This window comes from Symphalangus syndactylus, chromosome 16 (assembly GCF_028878055.3).
Source record: "Symphalangus syndactylus isolate Jambi chromosome 16, NHGRI_mSymSyn1-v2.1_pri, whole genome shotgun sequence".
Lineage (NCBI taxonomy): Eukaryota > Metazoa > Chordata > Mammalia > Primates > Hylobatidae > Symphalangus > Symphalangus syndactylus.
The window spans coordinates 38,379,286-38,403,979 of record NC_072438.2 but is presented as its reverse complement, the minus strand read 5'-3'; the positions used below and the strand labels follow the sequence as shown (position 1 = coordinate 38,403,979).

Sequence of the window (24,694 nt, the reverse complement as noted above, 5' to 3'; positions counted from 1 at the left end):
GTTAACCATTTTCAACTCTGTGCATTTGTGCTTTAAAAAAATGTTTAATAGCCTAAAATCTCCTTTGAAAATGGAAAACATATATCTGAATATATGGAAGTGAAAATGTGTTACAATTAAACATTATAGGGGCCTACTATCATGTTGATTTTAATCCCAAAATGTACAATTGATCCTTTTATAACCAATCAATGACATTTGATTTAATGGCTCTAAAAACATGATTAGTCCCTAACAACATGATTAGTCCCTAACAACCGTAGCCAAAATTTATTTAGCCCTTTATTTGTATTGACTTAGGTACTTTACATATATTATTTCATTCTCCTGACACCTATATGAAATAGATATTATTATCATCTCCATTTTGCAGATGAAATAATCAGGCTCGAGATGAACTTGTCCAAGGTCACAGTGCTAGTAAGTGATGAAGTTGGACTGCAACCCAGGAATTTATCTAACTTTACCTGTTAACCACTACTCTATATCAGTACCATCCAAGTGAGCTTTCTGCAATGATAGAAGTGTGCCATAAAATAGAACTGAATTTTTAATTTAAATGACTTTAATTAGTTCATATGTAAATAGCTGTACGTGGCTAACAGTGACCACACTGGACCTATACTGCCTCATGTTGCTATGTTTCACGTATTTTACAAAAACATATAAACTCAACCTGTTTCAACTTCTACTTGCAAAATGGTTAAAATCTTTCATCCGACTCTCAACAAAATGTTAACAAGCACAGGGAGAAAAAGCGTATATGGTTTTGAAATCGTATCATGCCGATAAACCTAACAGAACAGAGGGAACACATTGGCAAATCATTACTTCCCAATTTTATCTTTTTTTTCACACTTGAAACCTATTTCCAACCTAGTTTCTCCCTTTCCAGCTGATCTGTTGATCCCTTTTTGAAGAAGCGTTGATGACACAATAGTGAAGCAAGATTCCTTATGTGTTCACCGGCAGACAGCTAGCACTGCCCCTGTGGCGCCTCCACTCATGCCCATTCCCCTCCTTCCACATCACTTTCAGTGTTCAACTCTGTGACTGGGGAAAGGCTCACAGCAAATAAATGCAAAGGAGTGTCGCTTCCAGCTTCCCAACCTTCCCATTATAAATAGCCCAAGCAACACTCAATTCCTCGTAACCTCAACAACAGATAAAACAACTAACATCTTCCAAGCAGTTTGTTTCCGTCCAGCACTTTTACAAGATAAACCATTTGAAATTCAAGAAATCCTGCAATCTGGAGGCCAAATACGCTTAACTACACTTTATGAAAAGGAAGTTAAACTCAGAAATTTCACTTGCTCAATTTTACAGAAGTACTATTTCACATAGTAAATTCACCAATAAAGATTTGAGGGATTTGGGTTTTATTTTGCGTTTTATGTGTGTTTCATTCTGACCGCTACTTACACTAAATCATCCTGTGTGCTCAGAGGTCAGGCTTCCTGGGTTTGATTGCTGTTGTGGCTATTTAGCTGTGTGATCTAGGGCAAGTTAATTAATCACTCTGTGCTTCTGTTTTCTCATCTTTAAAAAGGAAATAATATTGTTCCTCCTTTTAGGATTGCTGAAAACAAGACTACTTCAAACAGTATCTGGCATGGTAGCAAATGTTCAACAAATATTGGATGTTATTACTGTCGTCATTCTTTTTGAGATGAGAGTCTCGCTGTGTCACCCAGGCTGGAGTGCAGTGGCAGGATCTCGGCTCACTGCAACCTCTGCCTCCCGGGTTCAAGCGATTCTTGTGCCTTGGCCTCCTGAGTAGCTGGGATTACAGGCATGCACCACCATGACCAGCTAATTTTTGTATTTTTAGTAGAGATGGGGTTTTACCATGTCGGCCAGGCTGGTCTTGAACTCCTGACCTTAAGTGATTTGCCAGCTTCGGCCTCCCAAAGTGCTGGGATTACAGGTGTAAGCCACCACGCCTGGCCTTATGTTATTCTTATTGATCAGTCTCACTCCTTATTTTAGTATTGCCTGTACTTCCTAGGTTAGTAAATAAAGCATATTGTGCCCTGCGTTCTGCGTTGTAAATGAGCTATCACGTGTGTATGGCTTCTTCCTGTGATTTTTCTTTAGGCCAGGGCTCTGCTTCCTATTTCTCTCTCTCTGTCTCTCCTCTGGCCCATAAAACTTAGTAGAACGCGGCACATGGGATATAACTATTGATTACTTACAAACCGAAGTTAAATGTGTCTCTCCAATGTAACAATTTTTTATCAATGGGAAAGGCTTTCCCTAGCCACTGGATAACAGGAAATGTGGTCAGAATAGTTGTGAAGTAAAACCTCTAATGACCCCAAAGAAGCTCTTCTCCTTGGAGACTTTAGCAGGATTTGCACATTCACTCATCTGGGCCTCAAAAGATATGGGGAGAATGACATTCTTTTTCTTAGACAACCTAAAATGCTGGTGCCAGGTCTGTACAAAAGAAAAGAAAACCTACTTCATTTTAGTGTTAGTTAAAATGAAGAAACTGGTACAGGTTGAGTCTCTAATCAGAAAATTCGAAATTTGAAATCCTCCAAAATCAGAACCTTTTTTTTTCGGGTTCATGCCGTTCTCCTGCCTCAGCCTCCCAAGTAGCTGGGACTACAGGCGCCCGCCACCACACTTGGCTAATTTTTTTGTATTTTTAGTAGAGACGTGGTTTCACCGTGTTAGCCAAGATGGTCTCGATCTCCTGACCTCGTGATCCACACATGCCTCTGCCTCCCAAAGTGCTGGGATTACAGGTGTGAGCCACCGTGCCTGGCCCCAGATTGGAACCTTTTTGAGCGCCGACATAGTGGTCAAAGAAAATGCTCTTTGGAGCATTTCTGATTTTGGGTTTTCAGATAAGGGATACTGAGCTGCTAATCACAATGCAAATATTCCAAAATCCAAAACAAAATCCCAAATCTGAAACATTTCTGGTTCCAAGAACTTCGGATAAGAAATAAGGGATTGAAAAAAACGAGGATTAGAGGGAGTACAGGGCAGTAGCAATTGGTAAAGAAGAAAAAAAATAGTATTTTTGTGGTGAAATGTTTACAATGTGGAAGCTTCTTTCAGGTGTCACTGTCTCTCTAGACAGAAAATTTCTTGGTAAGATGCTACTACTTAAGATTCACTTTGTACATATTCATTGTCAAGATGAGAAAAATCTTTCAGTTGGAAAGTCTGCAAAGAAGAAAGAATCCAAAAGTTACATATGTAAATGAAAGTACGCTTCTGGGAGGGAAGTTACAGAGGTGATCAAGAGGCTTAAAACAAATAAGCACGGTAAGAATTTTAAAAGAAATTTTAAATAAGCATGATTTTATTTCTTCTAGACTAACTGTGCTTTTCAGAATTCTACTCATGAATGAATAATGTGAACATAGTTATTACGTTTCAAAGGATGCATTTATCTATGAAAGTGTTAAGATAAAGTCATCTACTCAGAGCTAAAGTTTAGGCTAATTAAAACATATAAATTACTTGTCTTTTGACCTAAAGGAGAGAGGCTCAGGCTGGTATCAGCACAAGCCATGATCTCAGCAGGGGAATTATGATTATAAATGGAATGGAGCTTCAGATATTACAGGAATGCACATGTCAAAATATTTGGGGCTGTAACTATAGACAGAATCAATATAAGACTCATGCATCATTCTTCCCCTTGATTTTTCTATTAAGTTGAACTTAGAATACCTCAAGCAATAACTATTTCATGCCAAAATTAGAGTAAAATTTGCGTTAATTACTAAAGCATAGTTTTATTTAAAGAGGTATTCTACTTTACTGAAATTTTGTTATTTGTTCGAGTAACGCATTTTCTAGTTTTCTGGGATTATGTCTCCATTCCTATTCAAGTCATGCATCAGAAACTAATTTTGTTAGCATCATTGCAAAAAATCTTTCCCTCCATATTCAAGAGCAATCTAAGTAGAGCCTATAACTCTACCAAGCTTATTTATGCCAATTTACTTTAAAAACTGATCTACATTAAATATACTGGAGCATTGTGAGTGGTGCAGTGAAACTGCTGGGCTATTAAATGCTATTAAATTGTGCACATTGCTGCAAATAGGAACAATGAGTCTGATGTGAAACTGTGTGAACAAGCACTGCTGGTGAAACCATGGTGCCTGAGTGCTTATCATTTTATCCCTCTGAAAGGCTAATATACCCCCAAAATTACATTTTTACTCAAATCAGTGTAAGGATCACTCGACATTTTTGGCTAATATTTTCCAAGTGTGTGCATTTATAAGCATGTTGAGAATTCCCAACTAGGTGAAAAAAGTCAGGTTGACAGAGTTTGTAGGGATGGGGGAGCAATTGTTATCTATGGTTGTTTAAAATAGCAAAGCAGCTTGCTTTAAATATTAAAAGAAGCTATGTTCTATCACATTGGCTCAGCGTATTTGATCATCATTATTAGGAGTTTATAATTAGTTTAAATAGTACAATCCAAAAAATGCTTTTGTTGTTTTGTTCTTGTTTGCAATTGGTTAATAGGACTTCAATATTATACCTGTTAAGAAAATAATTACAGTGTTGAACATAGAAGTAGGGGTAAATAATTTTGTTCCCAACAACAAATATGAACATATTGAACTTTTCCTTTAATTTATGTAAATATTCTCAACAATAAAAATAACATCAAAAGGAACTGTTCCAAACAGCTTCTACATAATCAGAGTTTTGTTCATTCTTTCTTCACCACACGATTTAATGACTAGGTTAGTAGGTGTGCTTTTTAACTTCTTTTCAAAATATATATCAATGCTTATAAATGAGTGTGTCAACTGTGTTTGAGTGAATACAAGTTAATGATTCCTTACATATTTGAATGTATGTATGTGTGTGTGTGGATATGATGGTCATCAAACACATTAGATGTGTAGCTGTATATAGAAATACAAACATACACTTTAAAAAAATTTTCACTCTGATTTAGTGAAAGCACTCCTCAGATACATGAGTGCAATTTTATGTTGATTTTATGTGCTCTTGTTAATCTTATTTATGTATATATAAGCATGTGTTTAATGTTTTATTATGAAAATTTTTAACTAATATTTATTTAACCATGTTTAAAATATATTCTGAAGATAACTTTCAGCACTTATACCTACAAAATACACAAAATCTGTCTTATTATTTTATGTATTGGGAATCAAAATATACTACATGGCTTTACCTAATATTTTTAAATTAGGGTACATGAGTCAAGCCATGGACAATTTTATGAACTTTTTTTTGTCCACAGGTTTTTGTTACAGATGATTGCATATGTAGCCAAAATGTCCTTACTGTAATCATTGAAAAGAAGAGCTTATATTGGATTTAAATACATATTAGACATACATTTGTATTATCAACATTCTTTTGCCCACACTGCCACCGCTTACATTCCTAGTTTCCCCGTTTAATTAATATACTTTTGATGCTTCACCATCTATGTAATAGTGTGTATTTGTGTGTACACAGACTCTAAACTATATAAAATATGCCATCACAGCATAAAGAATAGTTCACACTAAAAACAATAGTAACAGCTCTTCCATTTTGTCACCATTTTACTAGCTTTAAGAACCACATTTAGGTTATTTTCTGGTTTCAAACTCTGTTTTACTATGTTTTACATAGATGGAACTTGTGCTGTTGCTTTTTCTGTCCTTTTCTTCTCTTTTCTTTGTGTCACATGTTTTGTAGGAGAGAAGGAAAGAAGAGAGGCAAGGAGAATTGAGGAATAGAGGGAAAAAATAAAAGAGAAGATAATAGAAGAAAGCGATGAATGGGTCCTACCATTTAATTGACCTCATACTTATTTTAACATTTTCCTCTTTTCCCCATAAACACCAAATTTCCTAATTCTTACGTAACGCTAGCTAAATGTTAAGTCCATAGAAAATCATTTTCCAGGATAGCAGATCTTTTAAACTGCCTATGTTGGTGAAATATATCAACCTATTCAAAATTCAACTTACTTGTTTTGTTTAAGATACACCTTGTAATTGAAGGACAATATGTTCAGATATAAACTAGATGTCTGTGTATATATTTCAGACTTTCCTATAGTGAGAGTAACTTTGTTCCAAATAGAAACTCTTTTTGAATATGAAAAAAATTCTTCTAGCTTTGACACCTACTGACCTTATTTTCTAAACATTAAAATTGACAGCAAAACCCTACTACTGATTTCCATAATCCTGTAAAAACTTTGCCCACTTCAGCCTTCTCAATTGCAAAGCTATTCCAGATGGGACCATGAAATTTTTGCAGCAAGTTCTACAGCACATAATTTTGTTCAATATAGCTATTATGCCACACACAGCTGTATACTGCCACATAAATGAGCACATGTGCAATAGAATTCTTGTATTATAAGTTTTATAAAACTAAAATTGAGATTAAACAGCCATGCACAATAATTTATTTGAAACATCAACATGTTTGTTGCTCTAGGGTTACATAAATGTTGCCATTCCTTATCCAAGAGAAAACGTTTGTCATTTAATATTCAGTATTAACACAAATGTTTTTCTCAGAATTATAATCTAAATTAGGTGCTTTAAAATACATCAATATATCATTAACTTCTTACTTTAACACATTAGATCTATAGAAGAATCAATTCTCCCTAACAATGGTGAGAGAACCTAATCACTCTCTAAATTTACTTTTAATTAGCATCATCTGCATTAATTGGTGTAGCTGATAGCAAAGCATTACAGTGCATTGCTATTTTAAATTTAAAATGTAATGTATCTTTTGGTCCCATGTCTTTACAAAAGACCCTTGTTCATTTTTCCGCAATCCTTTAGTAACAGTATTTTTAGATGTATTGCTGAATAATCTTCTCCAGGAAACTATATGAGGCTATATTAAGGATGCTCTATTCAAATTAATTTTCAGGCAACAATTTGGTCTTCATTTCCTCTGCATATTTGTGAATGTCCTGAGAAATATTTTTCCCTCTCCTTCATCCTCTTCTCCACCAAATTTTTGGATAAATCAAAGGAAATGTTGTGTAATCAACAAATAGCCAAGAAGGATGAGCCTATCATCTATTAAGTGTTTCCTGTTGACTATGCTGTGTTTTCACACACTTATTATTTTCTCACAATAATTATGTTCACAGGCAACATTTCCATTGTCCTGATAAGGAGGGGGAAAAAAAAACAACAAAAGACTAACAAAACATCTGGGTCTCTAAGTAGTTAACTAGATCTCAAGAAGTGACTTTCCACAGGTAACACAATTAGTATTCATAGCCAGGTGGCGTTACAGATGTGATAGGTCACAGCCAGAGTTCAGGTCCTCTGATCCCTAAGTCCAAGGCTCTTTCTGCTGCATCACGTATTCTAATGGTGTCCCACCCTCTATCCGGGTACCTTCACTGTAAAGGAAAGCTACAAACACATTAATAACAGACTCTCCAGTGCAATGAAGACTGACAATTGGTTTAATCAAGACCAATTCCTGACATTTAATTCTAGACTTATTATTTTGTTTCCAATGACAGCTTCCTTTCCAACTGCATATTTTCAAAAGGACCCTTTTGGCCTAACCTAACTCTTCTTTCATATATCTTATCTCATGTAATCACATCCCTCTCCACTTCCTACAATAGAAATTCTAGCTGTTCCTGATTATTCTACCTTCCTTATCCCCAAATCCCATCTATTCTTCAATTCTGAGGGTTCTGCTCTGAAAATACATCCCTAAGACAGTTGTCTTCAAATATTAGTACGCCTCAGATTCACCTGAGGATTTGTTAAAACATGGTTGCTGGATCACACCCTCAAAGTTTCTGATTCAATTGTTCTGGGATAGGCCCCAGATAATTGGCATTTTTGGCCAGGCAATGTCAATGCTGTCCCAGATAATTGGCATTTTTGGCCAGGCGATGTCAATGCTTCTGATCTGAGAACCAGACTTTGAGAACCACCATTCCAGGAGATCCTACCACTCTTTGCCCACAGGGATTGCATTATATTCTCATCCATATCTTAGTCAGACAACTACAAAAAAAATCAAGTCACTACCCTTCCTCCCTCCATTCCTCAACCTATCCTGTACCATTTTAATAAGTAGAAACAGAAATCTGAGAAAGTTATCGAATAACTCATGAATCTCTTCAATGGCATTCCATTGTCCAGAAATCAAGATGATCACCTTAACATTATGGTCTTCATCTACCATGATCTACTGTTGGTTCTGGCTGTTTCTCTTGCACATAGTTTCACCTTAATCTTAGTCTGGCCAACTCTTCTCTCTTATTTAATAAATGAGCACATGGGCAATAGAATTCTTGTAATATAAGTTTTATAAAACTAAAAGTCTATTTCAAAAGTCATATTCTTTGTGAAATATGCCCAAGCTTCCTCGGGCAGAGTTTGTAACTTCCTCCTTTATTCCCTCTTTTGCTTAGTAATAGCTCAATTGAACTGCTGATTATATTTAATTCAATTATCACTTGGTTCCTTTAGAGGCTTATTTCTATTTGCCAAAGCCTCCACACACACACACACACACACACATAAAATCAACAACTTTATATATTGGATACTTTATGATTATTTCCTTCTCCCATCCCCCAATAAAAATAAAGAGAAAAAAAGATAATTTGTTTTGGCCTGATGGCTTCCCTTTATTAAGTGTTCTTTAAAATATCTTGATTACAAATATATCATTCAGCATATATTATCACCTCCAACACGCTTTGCTGATGCCAAACTGTACTAAAGAAAGAGTTCAACATTATCTGCATGATTTCAGAAAAAAAAAAATTGTGTAGGCATGTGTCTCTGAGACACAAATGTCTAAATCAATGCACAATTAGTTCTGTGTAATTTAAATCACCATCTTTAAATATATATAGAAATTGCCTTGATCAACACTGCATGATACGGTCTGCCCTCATCCTCAGTTTTTTTTTTTTTTTGAGACGGAGTCTCCCTCTGTCGCCCAGGCTCGAGTGCAGGGGCGCAATCTCGGCTCACTGCAAGCTCCGCCTTCCAGGTTCATGCCATTCTCCTGCCTCAGCCTTCCGAGTAGCTGGGACTACAGGCGCCCACCACCACGCCCGGCTAATTTTTTGTATTTTTAGTAGAGACGGGGTTTCACCGTGGTCTCGACCTCCTGACCTTATGATCCGCCCGCCTCGGCCTCCCAAAGTGCTGGGATTACAAGCGTGAGCCACCGCGCCCAGCCCATCCTCAGTTTTAAGGATTTTACTTGCTGCATGAAAATTCAAAATTTACTACCATCCACATTTATATTTTCTAAATTATATAGTCATAGGGTAAATTCTAAAGCTATTAAAATACATCTTCAATCCTAAAAGCATTTTAAATTCTAACAAAAATATCCTACTGGAGGTTGAAATTACCATGGACTAATTTTTATAGCCTTTTCCTTTCCTGCCATATCACGTTATTAATATTTCTTCTATACTTTCTAAAATAACCATTTATAGAATTTAAAAGAATGTCATAAATTACAGAATTATAAATAAATTTATTTTGTTTTCCTCAACAACTTTATTATATCACTCTTTAGCTGGTAAATTTTCCCATAAAAATAACCTACGTGGAAATAAAGCAAAGCTTTCAGAAATAGTACACTGATGTAAAACAAAAAAAGAAGAAAAGAAGGAAAACATTCAGCTTGTGTTTAAATCACCATGTTTAGGGTTCACTGATTTTACAGTTATACCTCTTGGCAATTAGTATCCAATTTAGCTTTGTCCAATAAATAGAGTAAATAGGCAGTTTTCCTAAGTCTAGTTAAATCATTGTTATTACTGAAAGCAAGAAAACAATTTAATCATGGCAATGCAGAGTATAATATATTAAAAGATGTGTTTTACACCATGGATTATTACCTTTGAAAAAGTATTTGAGTCTTTTTTGTGTAAAAGAAAAAACCCAATGGCCAAATTCTGACTCCTAAGGACTGTTCTCATCAATTTTCTTATAATTAAACCTAGTTATTTCACAGTATTATAAAAACAATGGTGAAATATGTCTAATCAACTATACTATAAAAATAAAACTAAGTTTTCCCAGTGTCTGACAGGGTAAAAAGATGTTAGCGAATGTCTGCCACATTTCTACAGTTTCTGAAGGAACCCACTTTTCAGCTAACAGTAGCACGTCCCAAGATCATCTTGAAAGGTCTGAGCAGGTGTGCTAAACCAACAAAGTCTCTTGGAGGGGAAGAAAAGTCGTATTCCTCTTTCCTTTATTTGGCTTTGTCTCAAAGCCCTTTTTTCTTCATGAAAGACCTACTGATTCTATCCATGCTGGAAAATGTGCTCACCCACTGGAATCACTATGCTTTCTTTGTGGTATAGCCACTGTGACAGTTACTAGTCTACCTGAGGAACACTGCAAACAATTCCAGACTCTGAGGGGTTTTGCCCTAGTTAGAATGACCACATTAAAATGGATAACTTCATTTTTTCATTCAGCATGTGTTGGCCTTTGGCTATGACTATTTGGGTGAGATAGTCAGCATGTGTTAGACGATAAGGAAAATTACTACCAAAAGGGAAACATAGGAGAAAGTCTAAAGAAAGGCACTAAGGTTCTGTGAAAGGGCAAAGGCAAGACAGAAAGAAAGAAGATACATGGATTTTTATATATTTAATTTGACGTGAATATAAATATATGTATAAATATTGAAGAGGCACAATAATGGCCACCAAAGATGTACATGTCCTGACCCCAGGAACCTGTGAATACATTAGGTTACATGGCAAGGGGTGGAGGATCAAAGTGGCTGATCACCTGACTTTCAAATGGGGAGATTATCCTGGATAATCTTGGTGGACTCAATGTAATCAAAGGGTCCTTGCATGAGAAGATGGAGGCAGAGAGGGAGCCCTGGAGAGATTCAGCGTTAGAAGTATGAGGCTCAATATGGCTTTGAAGACAGAAAAATAGGGCCACTGGCAAAGGAATGTGGGAGGGCAGCCTTCAGAAGCTGAAAAAGGCAAGAAAAGGGATTCTCCACTAGTCTCCAAAAGGAACGCAGCCTTACTGACACCTTGATTTTAGTCCAGTGAGATACACTTTGGACTTCTGAACTCCAGAACTGTAAGATAATAAATGTGCTGTTTTAAGCCACTAAGTTTGTGGTAATGTGTACAGTGGAAATAGGAAATAAACACACCCTTCCTCGTTCATCTTTTTTTTTTGCCTTTGGGAGGGAGTCTCGCTCTGTCGCCCAGGCTGGAGCGCAGTGGCGCGATCTCGACTCACTGCAATCTCTGCCTCCCGGGTTCACACCGTTCTCCTGCCTCAGTCTCCCGAGTAGCGGGGACTACAGACGCCCGCCACCACGCCCGGCTAATTTTTTGTATTTTTAGTAGAGACGGGATTTCACCGTGTTAGCCAGGATGGATCTCCTGACCTGATGATCCTCCCGCCTCTGCCTCCGAAAGTGCTGGGATTACAGGCGTGAGCCACCGCGCTCGGCCGTCATCCATCTTTAAATTGCCGTTTACCTTATGCGTATAAACTGTCTGCATCAATGTCGACCAATAGAAGAAATATAACGTAAATCCCACATGAGAACCACAAACATAATTTAAAATGCCCTTTAAGCCATGTTTAAAAAATTTAAAATGGTATTAATTCTAATAATGTCTTTTGTTCAACCTAATATATCCAAATATTGTGTCAATATGTGATCAATAAAAAAATGAGATATTTAATATTCCTTTTATTTCTACTAAATCTTCTAAATCTGGTGTGCTTGTAATACTAACCGCACATCTCAATTTTGTCTAGCCACATTTCAACTGCTTAATTGTCATAATTGGCTAACAATTGCTACATTAAACAGCCCAGATTTTATATAGAGATATTTTAGCTATCACCCAAAAGCCAATTTGGGTGATAGTTTTGAATATACCTATATTAGAAAACTGTAATTTTAATATTGTATATTTTTAACAAAGGATAGTGATTTTTTATACATTTTCAAAGTTTATATGCTTTGACTTTTACCAAAACATTGAATAGTCTAAACCTGAACACAGAAACTTAAATGTTAATAGGACCATCTCAACATATGAAGTAATTTCAAGTGACTAAGTAGAAGTTTGAAGTATTTACGTATCAACCATGCCTTCAGGAAGGCATATTAGAAAGCTGATCTTCAAATTCTATACAAACTTGGTTTTTATCACCTATCTTTTCAAATTTGAGTTTCTGCTTACTCTATTTGGACTCCAATTTTTGTGGTACAGAACGAAGATAAATGAATTTGCTTTTTTCCATCTACTTCTGAATGGCTGCTTATTTTGATCAAAGCATAGGTACAACAAAGGTGTCACGGGTCATCGTGTCAGTTCACAGATACTGAACAGAAATAGCGAGAGTATTGGGGTGAGAACACAGGTATTTCAGGGCATCCTTTCCAATGGCTGGCTAAATTCTACAGCTTTCCATTTCTTATACTTTGAGATAATTTACATAAAGGCAAAAATGCATAATTTATTCTTAATGAAATTTTATAAAGACATTTAACAAAGATAAAATACATAATTGTAGATTATAAGAATCAATAATATTTCTGACGGTTTTTACTCCAACCTTAGCAGTTAGTAGGATGCCCCCCACACCACCATTATACTTATTTTTCTAAATAAAATAACTGTACTGATACCTTAAAATGTTTACTGATAATACAGTCTTTTTCACTGCCCATGTTAATATTCTATTCAACTAGTTAACCAACTTAGCATTTTTTTTCCCTTTCTGGTCTCCAGACTTACACATTTTGGGGATGCTATGAACTGTGAATTTATACCCACACAGACACACTCTCTCTTCTAAACATTTAGTGGGCATTGCAGGTTTTAAATAAAATTTATTACAATCTTCATATAATTTACAGTTGAATAAATGTTCCAACTCTCAGAAGTTTTTTTGGGATTATCACTATTTGGCCAAAAAAAAAAAAATCTAATTTGAACATGGTCTTGAAATCTCTTAAAGTATTTTTTCCTATAAAAATAATAAAAAATAAAACTTCTACATTTCTTTTCTCATGTACTGGCTTTAGTTGACTTTTTCTTGTAAAGCAGTATCAAAACCTAAAACGACAGTGTATCTAATGCCCTGATATGACAATGCTGTTTTTTGACAGTTACCTAATACTTTAGGAACGGATTTTCCCTACAATTAATGAAGTTTCACACTTTATGAACCATGTTATTTATCATTATTGTCATTTTCATAGCATCTTGCTGCTTTGAAGGCTCCTTCTGTTTATGTTTTAACTCAGTCTCGATTATGGTTTCATTAGATGAATGGAGCACGGCGGCACCTTGGAAAGGTAAACCATCATGACCAGACTTGAATGTATCTGAACACCTTATTTCTTCAATTTACTTCAAAAAATTGTCAAACACAGCATCTACCTATGTAGGATCACATACATGGGAAATGCAGAAACTAGCATTGGAAGAGCCATAGGTAAGCATATACCTTGGCTCCCCCAACTTTACACACAGCACATGTGAGATGAAGGAAACATCTATAGAAGTTCTGAGTGGCAGTTTCATCTCTGAGGGTTGTCTATCAAAAACGAATGGGACAGGCCGGGCACAGTGGCTCACACCTGTAATCCTAGCACTTTGGGAGGCTGAGACGGGCAGATCACATGAGGTGAGGAGTTCAAGACCAGCCTGGCCAACCTGATGAAACCCCATCTCTACTAAAAATACAAAAATTAGCCAGGCGTGGTGGCGGGCACCTGTAATCCCAGCTACTCAAGAGGCTGAGGCAGGAGAATCACTTGAACCCAGGAGGCAGAGGTTGCAGTGAGCCAAGATCATGCCATTGCACTCCAGCCTTGGTGACAGAAGAAGACTCCGTCAAAAAAAAAAAAAAAAAAAGAATGGGACAGTAGTCCTCCTTGGGCACTGACATTAGCAACAGTAGTTGGGAGCAAGGAGTGAAGAGCTTGTTATATGTATTTTAGCATTCGTCTTTTTATTTTTTCTGTCTCTTCTAGTAACATCAGCTCCTTCTCCTATGGCTAACTCTTGTGATTTATAAGATGATTTACGAGGTCTATTCCCTAAGCATGGCTACAGTAAAGAAATTAGCCCCATCTGAAAGGCAACGGGGACATGGCTTGACAATAGCAAAAGTAAAAACTGGAAGCTGAAGAGGAAGCATCATTACATTACATTTATTTCTTCTTCCTTGGGACAATTCTTCAAACACTTGAAAATACTATCATTTCCCCCTAACGGTATAAGGTTGTTGTTATACTGTAAGATCATCTCATATCTTTGTGTGGCCAGTGGAGGAAGAAGTGCTGAAACCCAGTGGCACTGTTGGTATTCAGCTGGATTGGGAATTATCTGTTATTAGCCACCATAAAGAATAAAAGTTTCCTTAGAGGACATGTTGCATCATATGACGGTTATGCAACATTAAAAGTAAGACTGGCTGACATGCTGATATTTACTTCACAAACACTATGAGCCAAGCACAATGCTCCCTGCTTTATATTACTAGTTCATTTATCTTCAACACAATTCTACCATGTACAAAGCATTATGATCCCTGATTTTTGATAAGGAAACTGAGGCCTCAGAAGGTTTCATTATTTGCCCAAAGTCATTCACCTAGTCACAGAAGTAGGACTTGATCATTCATCTGTTTGATTTCAAAGACATGGCTCTACTCACCACACAAAATAAGTTTTAAGGACTGTTCCATGTCCAATAATTGCATGAAGTCTTTCCAAATATTTAGTAAAATTCCTCTAATAAAGAAAAATTGTGTGTATAGGTGTGTTTATATATGTAAATACTGTTTTATATACATTTAATACATAAATATATGTATTTTATATAAATCTTAATTTTAAGCAATATTTTAATTATTTTCTGTGAGAGAGGAAGCTAAAACCACAGGAAGCCAAGAGAAATAATCTAGAATTACCAAAGGAACACTGACTCTCCAAAAGAACGATGACTGTTTTTATTCTTTGGTGTCAATTTCAAATACTAAAGTAAAAACATTTAACCTTTGCCTTTTAAAGTTAAATGAGAACCCGAGGATCTAAATCTGCACTGTCCCATATGATAACTACTAGCCAAATGTGGCTATTTAAATGTAAATTAAGATTAAATAAAATATTAAAAAATCAGTTCCTCAGTCTCGAGAGTGATCTAAATGAAACTAAGGGCTAAGTGCTGGTTTTATCAGGGATATCCCTCCTTAACTCTTTTCTTCTTGACTAGTCTCTCTCCTCTTTCCTCCCTCTCACAACGGTGCCCTTTGGAGGAAGATGAACTGTTTGTCATTTTCACATTATCTTTCATAGGATCCAGTGGGAAAGTTGTCCATTTAGGTAAAAATGACAGCTGGCAAAACACAAACTGACCTTCTGACTTGGGGGTGAGGAGTGAGGTTCAGCCAATGGCATAATTTAGCAGACATCATTTTAAAACTCACAACATTTCCGTGGTACTTGAGTCTTGAGTGCTTCCAGACTATACTGGAGGAGAACGAGTTTTAAAAATAGATGGCTTTTTGAAAAACATAACATCTAGATGGAAAGAACCTGGTGTATCGTGAAAAACAGATGAAGAAATGAACAAAGCAGTGAGCATTTACATCTGTAGAATCCCGTTTTCTAAAGTGAAGAAAATGGAATACCTCTCTTCCTTACTATACCTGACCTCAATTTTCTTTCATTATATATGTAAAAAATTAACAATAATTATTTTATACCTACTATAAAAAAGAGGATGGATTATTATTCTTAACAATATCCATAAATAACTTATAAAAAATTTGCATTTTAAAAATGGGAAGTTGAGCAAGATGGCAATTTGGATTGTGAGGCCATTAAGCAGAAGTGGGATCATATAATGCTGTGCCCACATTTAGCTATTGAAAATGGTTTCAATGATGAAGGCTAATATCATTGACATCAATATTTCTAATAGCATTAATGATTTTCATAATCACAATAGTATTCCCTAACTCTAGCAAGTCTGTGGGATTATAGGAGTAGTTTGCCAAAGCCTATTTAGTAGCTACTTAATAAGTGTTTACCCAAGGTAGATTGATTTATATCCTTCTTAAACATGGTACAGTATATAAAAGAAAACATCTGTAAACCAAAGTGACTATTTTGAAAAAGAAAACAAAAGCACTGGATAGAAAGGGTAAGAATTCTTTCTTTTTCTATCACACATGGAATTTACAGGTATTAATGCAAAATCATAGTAAGTAGCATTCTGGAAGAGAATTCTCTATCACTCAAGTTGCTATCATGCTGAAAACATTTCTATAGTGTATATATTCTCTATATATTGTGTGTATATAGTGTGTGCCTATATAGTGTGTGTACATACATATATAGATAGATACATAGATATATGCACATTGCTCAACTTTGAAGCTATCATTGCATGTTTTTTTCCTCTTTAGGCACAAAATTTTTAAATTTTATAAAGAAAAAATGTAGAATAATGCTGAATGCTTGCTCTTATTTGACTACATTATATAAAATTATACTATAATCATAAAGAGAATCTGCCAAATAGAACTCAATATTTATTAGTGTAATAAATTTTGTATATGGTCCTTCAGTCTATTAGTCTGTATTTGTCTACATTCTAATCTGATTAACTTCTGTATTCTATTTCCAGGTACCACATATATTATCAGGAACCCTTTGAAAAGTCAATAGCATGTGAATAAATTCTAATACATTTTTCTAGACATAGTTTGAGGCAAAACTTTTGACAATTTGATATATAAAGTAATGATTAATTGATATCTCTCAATCTCTCTCCCTCTCTCTTTTCACTGAAATTTATACATTTTTTGGTGGGGAAGGGTGTCAGATAATCAGTGATATGTTGGAAGTATACAACATAACCCCTGTTCAATCATTAGCTACTCCTCTGTTTCACTTCCTTGGCTTGGTTATGAATCTCTAGCTAATAGAGTGTTAGACCAGCGACCTCCAAAACATTGCCTAAAGGTAGGCAAAAGGAGAGGTTAGAGCTTACAAGGGTTCTGTGCCTCTACTTTGTAAGTACTGCCCATTCTTTTAGTACCTGCAGTTCCTTGGAATGGTGCGGCACCTGTAAAAGGTTAATGAGCATAGAGACTTTCAGGCATAATACAAATTACAGACACTACACAGACATTTCATCAAGAAACAGACAAGCAACATGCACGCTGCAGGCACACTACAGGTGGCCAATATTACTGCAGCTCCATCACTGGGATATCTTACAGATTATGTGTCTATATATATTAGTGAGATGTATATATTTGGAGAGATACCATTCATAAGTACTATTTAAAAAGAGAGAGAAAAAAATTGTTTTTCAACAGGTTTTAGGAGTACCTGTCTTAGCTTGTTTTGCAATCAGATATTTACACCATTCTTGTTGTGACAGATCATAAGAAATCTCTTCAACTTTATCAAATAAATCAAATAATCTAAGAAACAAGTTTCTGGAAAAAAAAAAACTGTGATTCACTTCTGTCCAAAAACTTTTGCATTCACAATTCAGGCACCTTGTCTTCACATAAAACATTTTTAATGCTAAAAATAAATTGTGGCCTAAATCATCTACAATAAATATTTTAAGTAGATTTGAAGTCTCTGATCTGTTAAAAAGTAAGGTGAGGACTTTTTGATGAACTTTCAATTAAAAAAGAGAAATCAAGCTGTCAGTTTTTCTAAAAATCTTGAATGATTTGCCTTCAAGATCACATTCATTGTTCTATGAGAATCATCAGGCATTAATGTACATGCATTAATACTACCATCATTGCAGAGGGCCTGCAGAGAAAGAGTTCTTCCATTCCCAGTTTCATTGAAAAAATAATCTCTTGTTATTTTTGTAACACTAAACACTAATACAAAAGTAATCAAATTAGCATTGGCAGTTCATGTTGCAAACTTCAATTTATATTGCTACAACATCAAAGTAAAAATATTTGCATATCAAAAGTAAAAGAGGTGGGATTTAAATTGATTTAGTGTCTTAAACAAAACTAACTAGGCCTTGTTGATAACTTAAATGATAAATAGTTCACAAATATAGAAATTTAATATAGTTATATTTCTTTTCCAACAATCCCAAGGCCTGTGTACTAAATGCTAATGAAATATGAATATTAGAAAAAAATGGAGTATGACAGTGCATATGGAAAATGTTGGGCTTCTCATAAACTGAGAATTCTGTTTAATTCAGACTATAGTGTTTACAACTGTTTATAACTAACAGTATGTAGGTGACAATTCTGTCTACCCATCTATCTAACTAACATATTACAATATTCTGAGTATAATTATTCTCAGTAATTCATCATATAGAAAAATGTAATGGAGTTGATACACTTGTGGGCAGAAACATGCCAAAATAATGTGTTTTCTGCAGTATGCATCCCTCATTTTTTATCACATGGTACTATCGTGCAGTTTCTATCTGCCTACCATGATGTCTAATGTTTTCATATTCCTTTCTCACGTGGTGATTCAGATGGCCAAACTGAATAAAACACACAATTTTTATAAATGAGTATTTTTATGCAACTCATGTCTGTGTGCTTTCTAGGAAATACCATGTTTTTGCAGATGCAAATCTGGCCTTTAAAATAATTTATATTCTTGCCTTAGCTCAGTCTCATCTTGACAGTGACCTGGTGAGTGACCACCATTTGCAGTACAATACCCTCCCTAGAAATTAAATATCCCCTAATATACTTCTAGGGTTTTTTCCTCCTAAGCACACACTCCTAAATTGCCCTAATAAGAAAAGTATTTCTTAGGTTTCATTAGTATGACTATGCACCAATATTTTATTTTGTTGTTTCATATTCCAACTAATATTTAAAAATAAAAATATTCTTATGGTACTATTATCTCAAAATATTTCCAAAAATATATAAAAAATAAATGTATTCACATTTATTTTAATTCTATATAGGTACCTAGGAAAAAGAAAACTGATTTTTTTCGGAGATAAGTTCTCACTATGTTCCCCAGGCTGGACTAGAACTTCTGGATTCAAGCGTTCCTCCTGCCTCAGCCACCTGAGAAGCTGAGAATACGGGGAGAAAAATACTATTTTACAAGTCATTTTCATGATTTAAAATTATGTAAGATAATTCAAGAATTACTAATGGCAAAACTTCCCAGAGATACTATGAATAATATCCACCTCATTTTATAGCTATTAAATGAGGTTCATGGAGCCAACTTGACGTCTGTACTTAGCTTTTGAGGCAGTAGCTGAGTGTCCTTACAAAAAAGACATACAAGCAATAAGTAAATAAGAAAAAAAAAAAAAAGATTTTCAAGTAAAAACCTGGTATAAAATAGATATGGATTATTACTTTTTCCTAACCTTCTTACTTAGGTGATCTGTAAATTAATTACATGATATACTTGGATTAAGTTTTGTTTTTGTTGTTGTTTGTTTGATTTTAAGAAGATTTTGGAGCACTGTAGAATAATAATATGTATTAGCTTTCTCATCATAAAATCATAAAGGAATGGACTAGAAAAAGGGCCAATTTCTCTAATTTATGATCTGTGAATACTGTGATTTCCATGCAGGTGTAAAATGTCATAGTGTATTGTAGAATGTTACGCCCAAAGATAAAGATATTATCTTTCTTTCCTTTTTTTTTGAGACGGAATCTCCCTCTGTCGTCAGGCTGGAGTGCAGTGGCGTGATATCAACTAACTGCAACCTCTGCCTCCCAGGTTCAAGCAATTCTCCAGCCTCAGCCTCCCGAGTAGCGGGGACTACAGGCGCCCACCACCACACTCAGCTAATTTTTGTATTTTTAGTAGAGACAGGATGTCACCATGTTGACCAGGATCGTCTCAATCTCTTGACTTCGTGATCCTCCCACCTCTGCCTCCCAAAGTGCTGGGATTACAGGCATGAGCCACCACGACCAGCCAATAAAGACATTTTCAAACGGATTCTGATTATATTAGAACAGTTTTAAATTTCAGATAAGAAAAATCAAATTGTGCAAAGATCACCTTTGTCATTGTTCAACCATTTCTTCATAATGATATTATAAGGTCATTAGACTTTTCTTGGTGGGAGGAGGTGAAACCAGGATTATCTACACGTCTCTGACTGGTTCGGCTTTTCAGATTTGCTACAATATCTATATAATAGTGAATCATTTTATGCTTATGTAGAAATAGGTGGGTTTTTTCCTTGTTTGTTTGTTTTTTGCTTTTCTGTGTGCTTTTAAGAAAGGCACTTATAGCTACAAACCATCTTCATGGGAAATAATAATTCTATTCTCAGGAGAAAATAGACTAATTTTTTTAAAGACTAAAAATGACCTCTTGGGAAGAGAGGACAGACCTGAATATTAATGTAATCAGTAGTTATCATTTAGCAGGCAAGGAGAAATCAATTGCAGGCCAAAAGAAACTGTAAGTTAGATGTCTCAGACTCCATACTAGAAGGAAAATTTCAACTTTTAAAGAAGAATTCCATATGCAGATTAATTTTTCTTGGTTTTAGAAAGAATTGAAAATACATATCTCAAGTCTTTTAACTATTTCAGGTAAAAATTATCCTGCTTTTCAAGGTGATTCTTACAAAAGACTAAGTTTTGAATTTAAAAAGTCACAATAATTATGATAGTCTTGGGGTATAACATGCCGTGGTTGTTACAGGGTCAGAGGATGGTAGTGCATCTATTTTGTTGTTGTTATTGTTGTTCTTTTAAATCTAAGTAAACCAAAAGAGATAAAATTTGATGAGAAGACAATGGAATATTTAAAATTATCTAGCTCAAACCCTTCTTTTTGCAGATTAACACTGCAGCCCCAAAAGACAATGGTTTACTCGGGGCCATACATCTTTGTGCAAAGCAAGGATTAAATCATAGGTTTAAAAGTTCAAAAATTGGAAAATGTGCTTATTTCAAAGGTAAGATGAGTTAGCTGAAGGTAGATCAACTACGTATTGATGGGCATCTACTTTATGATAAGTACAATGCCACATGCTTCATACAAATATTTTCATTTCACTCTGTCACAGTTCAGGAGGTAAGAAATTTTGCTGATTTTTCAAAGTAGAATACTTAATGTCAAAAAGGTTAAATAAATTGTCCAAGGTCACAAAATTAGTAAGTTGACTGCATAGTCACCACTAAAACCCAAGCCGTTCTCTTTCTAAAGCCATCTTCTTTCCATTTTACTAGATGTTAAAATATCTGAACTCAAGGTCTGTTCTATAACTATCCTAGCCTGGAACAATATTTATTGAAAAAAATGAAGTAATAATCTATAATGCGTCCCAAAAAGAAACCAAAATATCAGTCTAATAAATAATTAGTAGATCTTCTGACTCAAAACAAAGACAAATGAAATTTCTAAGCATGATGAAATATAAGGGCTGAGCATGGTGGCTCGTGCCTGTAATCCCAGCACTTTGGGAGACCAAGGTGGGCAGATCACTTGAGGTCACAAGTTCGAGACCAGCCTGGCCAACATGGTGAAATTCCATCTCTACTTAAAATACAAAAATTAACTGGGTGTGGTGGCAGGCACCTGTAATCCCAGCTACTGGGCAGGAGAATCGTTTGAACACAGGAGGTGGAGGTTGCAGTGAGCAGAGGTCACATCACTGCTCTCCAGCCTGGGCGACAGAGCAAGACTCTGTCCAAAACAACAACAACAACAACAACAAAATGATGAAATATAAAACAGTGCACAAATGTCCCCTTCTTTTTTTTTAATGGTATTACTAATCTAGGCTTTTGCCCCAGAAAACAAATGTAACTAAAGTTTCAGGGACATTTCTCTTTACACATATTTATGCTCATCTGTGGCTGGCTTTCTTTCTCTAAGATAAACATTTTATTTAACCTTCCTTTGCCGCATTCTACTGGAATTACCTATATTGCCCATGGTGGTCTCTTCTATATTTAACCTGGAAATTTCATTGTCATAGAAGTAGCAAACTGGCCACCTTTAGAAGTGACTCACAAGGACACACAAATTTTTGGAATTACATATTGGCAGGCAATTTGCTCCTGCATACAACTCTAAACCTTAAGTTTTACTCTTTCTTTGGGGCACCAGTCATCTTACAGTAATGATCACAGAATCACAGTCTTTAGAGTTAATTGAAAAGAACTATACTGTCAGTGAGTCCAACTTCCTTATGTTTATGTGTGAAGAAACTAAAGACCTGAGAAGTAAAATTGGCTGGGAGAAAATGTTCCCAAGGAACAGAAGATTCAAGACCAAATATAGGTTTCCCAATCCATTGCTCTTTCCATATGTTCTCACAATAAGCGTCGAACAAACACTCTGCTGACAAAGATTCCCAAATATTTAAGGATGAGAAATGAAGGCCAGGCCTTTATCCAAGAATGTCACTTTGAAGTCTTTTCTGTTTCAGCAGTCTCTAGTTACGAGGCAAGATTTTATATAAAAACTGACCCTTGCATATGAACCCCTCCTCTGGGCTCACTTTTACCTCCCCCAAAGAATAGCAAGACAATTTTTTCTATTTTACATATATTTATTAATTTGTATGTTTGAATTTGGAATGTGTTTTACTAATCCTGCAACTCTGTGAACATGAATACAGTTGTTTCTTGAAATCAACCAATCTTAGTACTAGGGATACTAATGTCAGTAAAAAGGTCTCAGAACTTACTACAGAGAAATGTGGAATGCTTTTTGTGAAATTCACACAAAGCCTTCCTTCTACTCAGTGGTGTGGAGCACTATGACAGTACCCAGCCAGTATCAACAGACAAATGGAAATATACTGTTACAATGCTATTATTAGTATTTATAACAGCTCTAGTGCTCTTGATAAATGAAGCCACATTAATTAGTTTCAGGATCTTATTCTGACTTTGGCATATCCACTAGCACTTCTGAACATAATTAAAATATTTCAAAATGTCACTTATGTTTCCATTCTACATGAAATGCATACTGATTATGGTCACTTGATTTGTACTAGGCCACACAGTTTTAGAAACAAAAATATGTTAACATTTTAGGGGTTAAGTAATCCCTCCAACACTATTTGAAATAAAGTGGGATGAAAAATAAAGCTAAGAATGATGATGCAAATGTATAAGTATGCTCTTTTTCTGAATTTGAAATAGCTTTTTCTTTGAAATTCCATAAGTTAAAGTTAGCTTTTTATTAAACAAATGGTATAGTTGATTTGAAAGTTAGATGCTGACCCATGCAGTGACTTTAAAACAAACTAGTCCTCCACTCAAGTTTTTAGAGACTGATTTTCATCTTTGTCCAAATAATATCAGGAATCCTTTGGCTCATAGTAATTATAGCTTAAAACAAAATTGCTACTTTTTTCCCATTAAAAAAAAAACTAAATTTTAGATAGATGAAGATAAAAATACACTTATGGATGTAGACACAGATTTATATCTACTTGTATATGTGTATGTATGGTTACTTAGATAATATTCTTTTCAAATGATTTGGCCAATGTAACTCCAACATGGTCTTAGGTGCAAGCAGTCAGAGACCAAAATTAAGCTATGAAAGATGCCCCCTGCAGCTACCTACTCCCTTGATCCTAACAAGAGGCAGGTGATGTCCAGATAAGAGTAGAGGCATGTTATCAATTACTTACCTATATGACAAACTTGATTTTGCAGAAAGATTATGTCTGTCAGATCCCAACTGCAGTTAATGTTTAATGCTTAAAACAATGAAATATTTTTCTTTAAATTTTTAATTCTTTCTAAAATCAATGTCACAGGAAATGTCTACATTCCTCCCCAACTCTGCAGTACTCTCTCTAGGTACTATCAGATGTAGATTCAAGTGTTCTTCCTGTTCTGGATATGTGAGGGACAGTTAAAGAGACCATATGATGGAAAGAGTGGATGCAAAGTAACTGGAAAAAAAAAACAACAAAAATCTGGCATCTTTCATAATAGCATTTTATATATAATGCAGCAGGTCATATGTATTACACAATGGGTTAAGAGTTGTTTTGTTAATTATTTTGAAAAGGAGGAAATATAAAAAAGGATTCTTAAATTAGGAGTCTGAGGGGAGATGACAGCCCTGTTCGGAAGATCAAGCCAAACCTCAGTGACGTGCTTGGATGGTACCACAATTCTACCTCCTATGAGAGAGAAGGTGGTGAAGGTTTTCTTGAGAGAATAAAAATAGGGCATAAGTATACGAGCCAGGAAAAGTGGGATGAGGAAGAGAAGTAAGCAGAAACTGGGAGAGAAGTTGAAAGTGAGAGAACTGGCTGAAAATGCTTGTGAAGACTCCTCAAGGAGAAATTCACATGAAAAAGACAACGGGGCTAGAGAATGCCTCCTCCTAATTTCTCTTTTGCTCTTCACACTCCCCTTTGCACACTGCTCCTGTGTGATTCTCTCCTTTTTAAAATTAATTGAAATTTTAAATCCACAAAAATTATATATTTTTCATGTGCATGATGCTTTGAAATATGTACACATAGTAGAATGGCTCAATTGAGCTAGCTAACATATACATTATCCCATATAATTACCATTTTTTGTGTGGTAAGAACACTTTAAATCTACTTTCTTAGTGATTTTCAAGAACACAATACATTGTTATTAACTACAGTCATATCTACGGTACAACAGAACTCTTGAACTTATTCCTCCTA

General features: G+C 35.3%; 1 protein-coding gene across 8 annotated transcripts in view; it reads right to left on the bottom strand.

Annotated features, from left to right (window-relative positions):
• The window catches only part of PCDH7 (protocadherin 7), a 423,650-nt gene that overhangs the window by 141,666 nt on the left and 257,290 nt on the right, over positions 1–24,694 (bottom strand). Inside the window, exon 3 of one of the 8 annotated variants that reach the window (XM_063619459.1) lies at positions 17,105–17,131. The exons of the other annotated variants lie outside the window; for them this stretch is intronic. Within the exon in view, the coding sequence (XP_063475529.1) occupies positions 17,105–17,131 (27 nt within the window). The remainder of the gene's footprint in view (positions 1–17,104; positions 17,132–24,694) is intronic. 8 annotated transcript variants of the gene reach the window in all.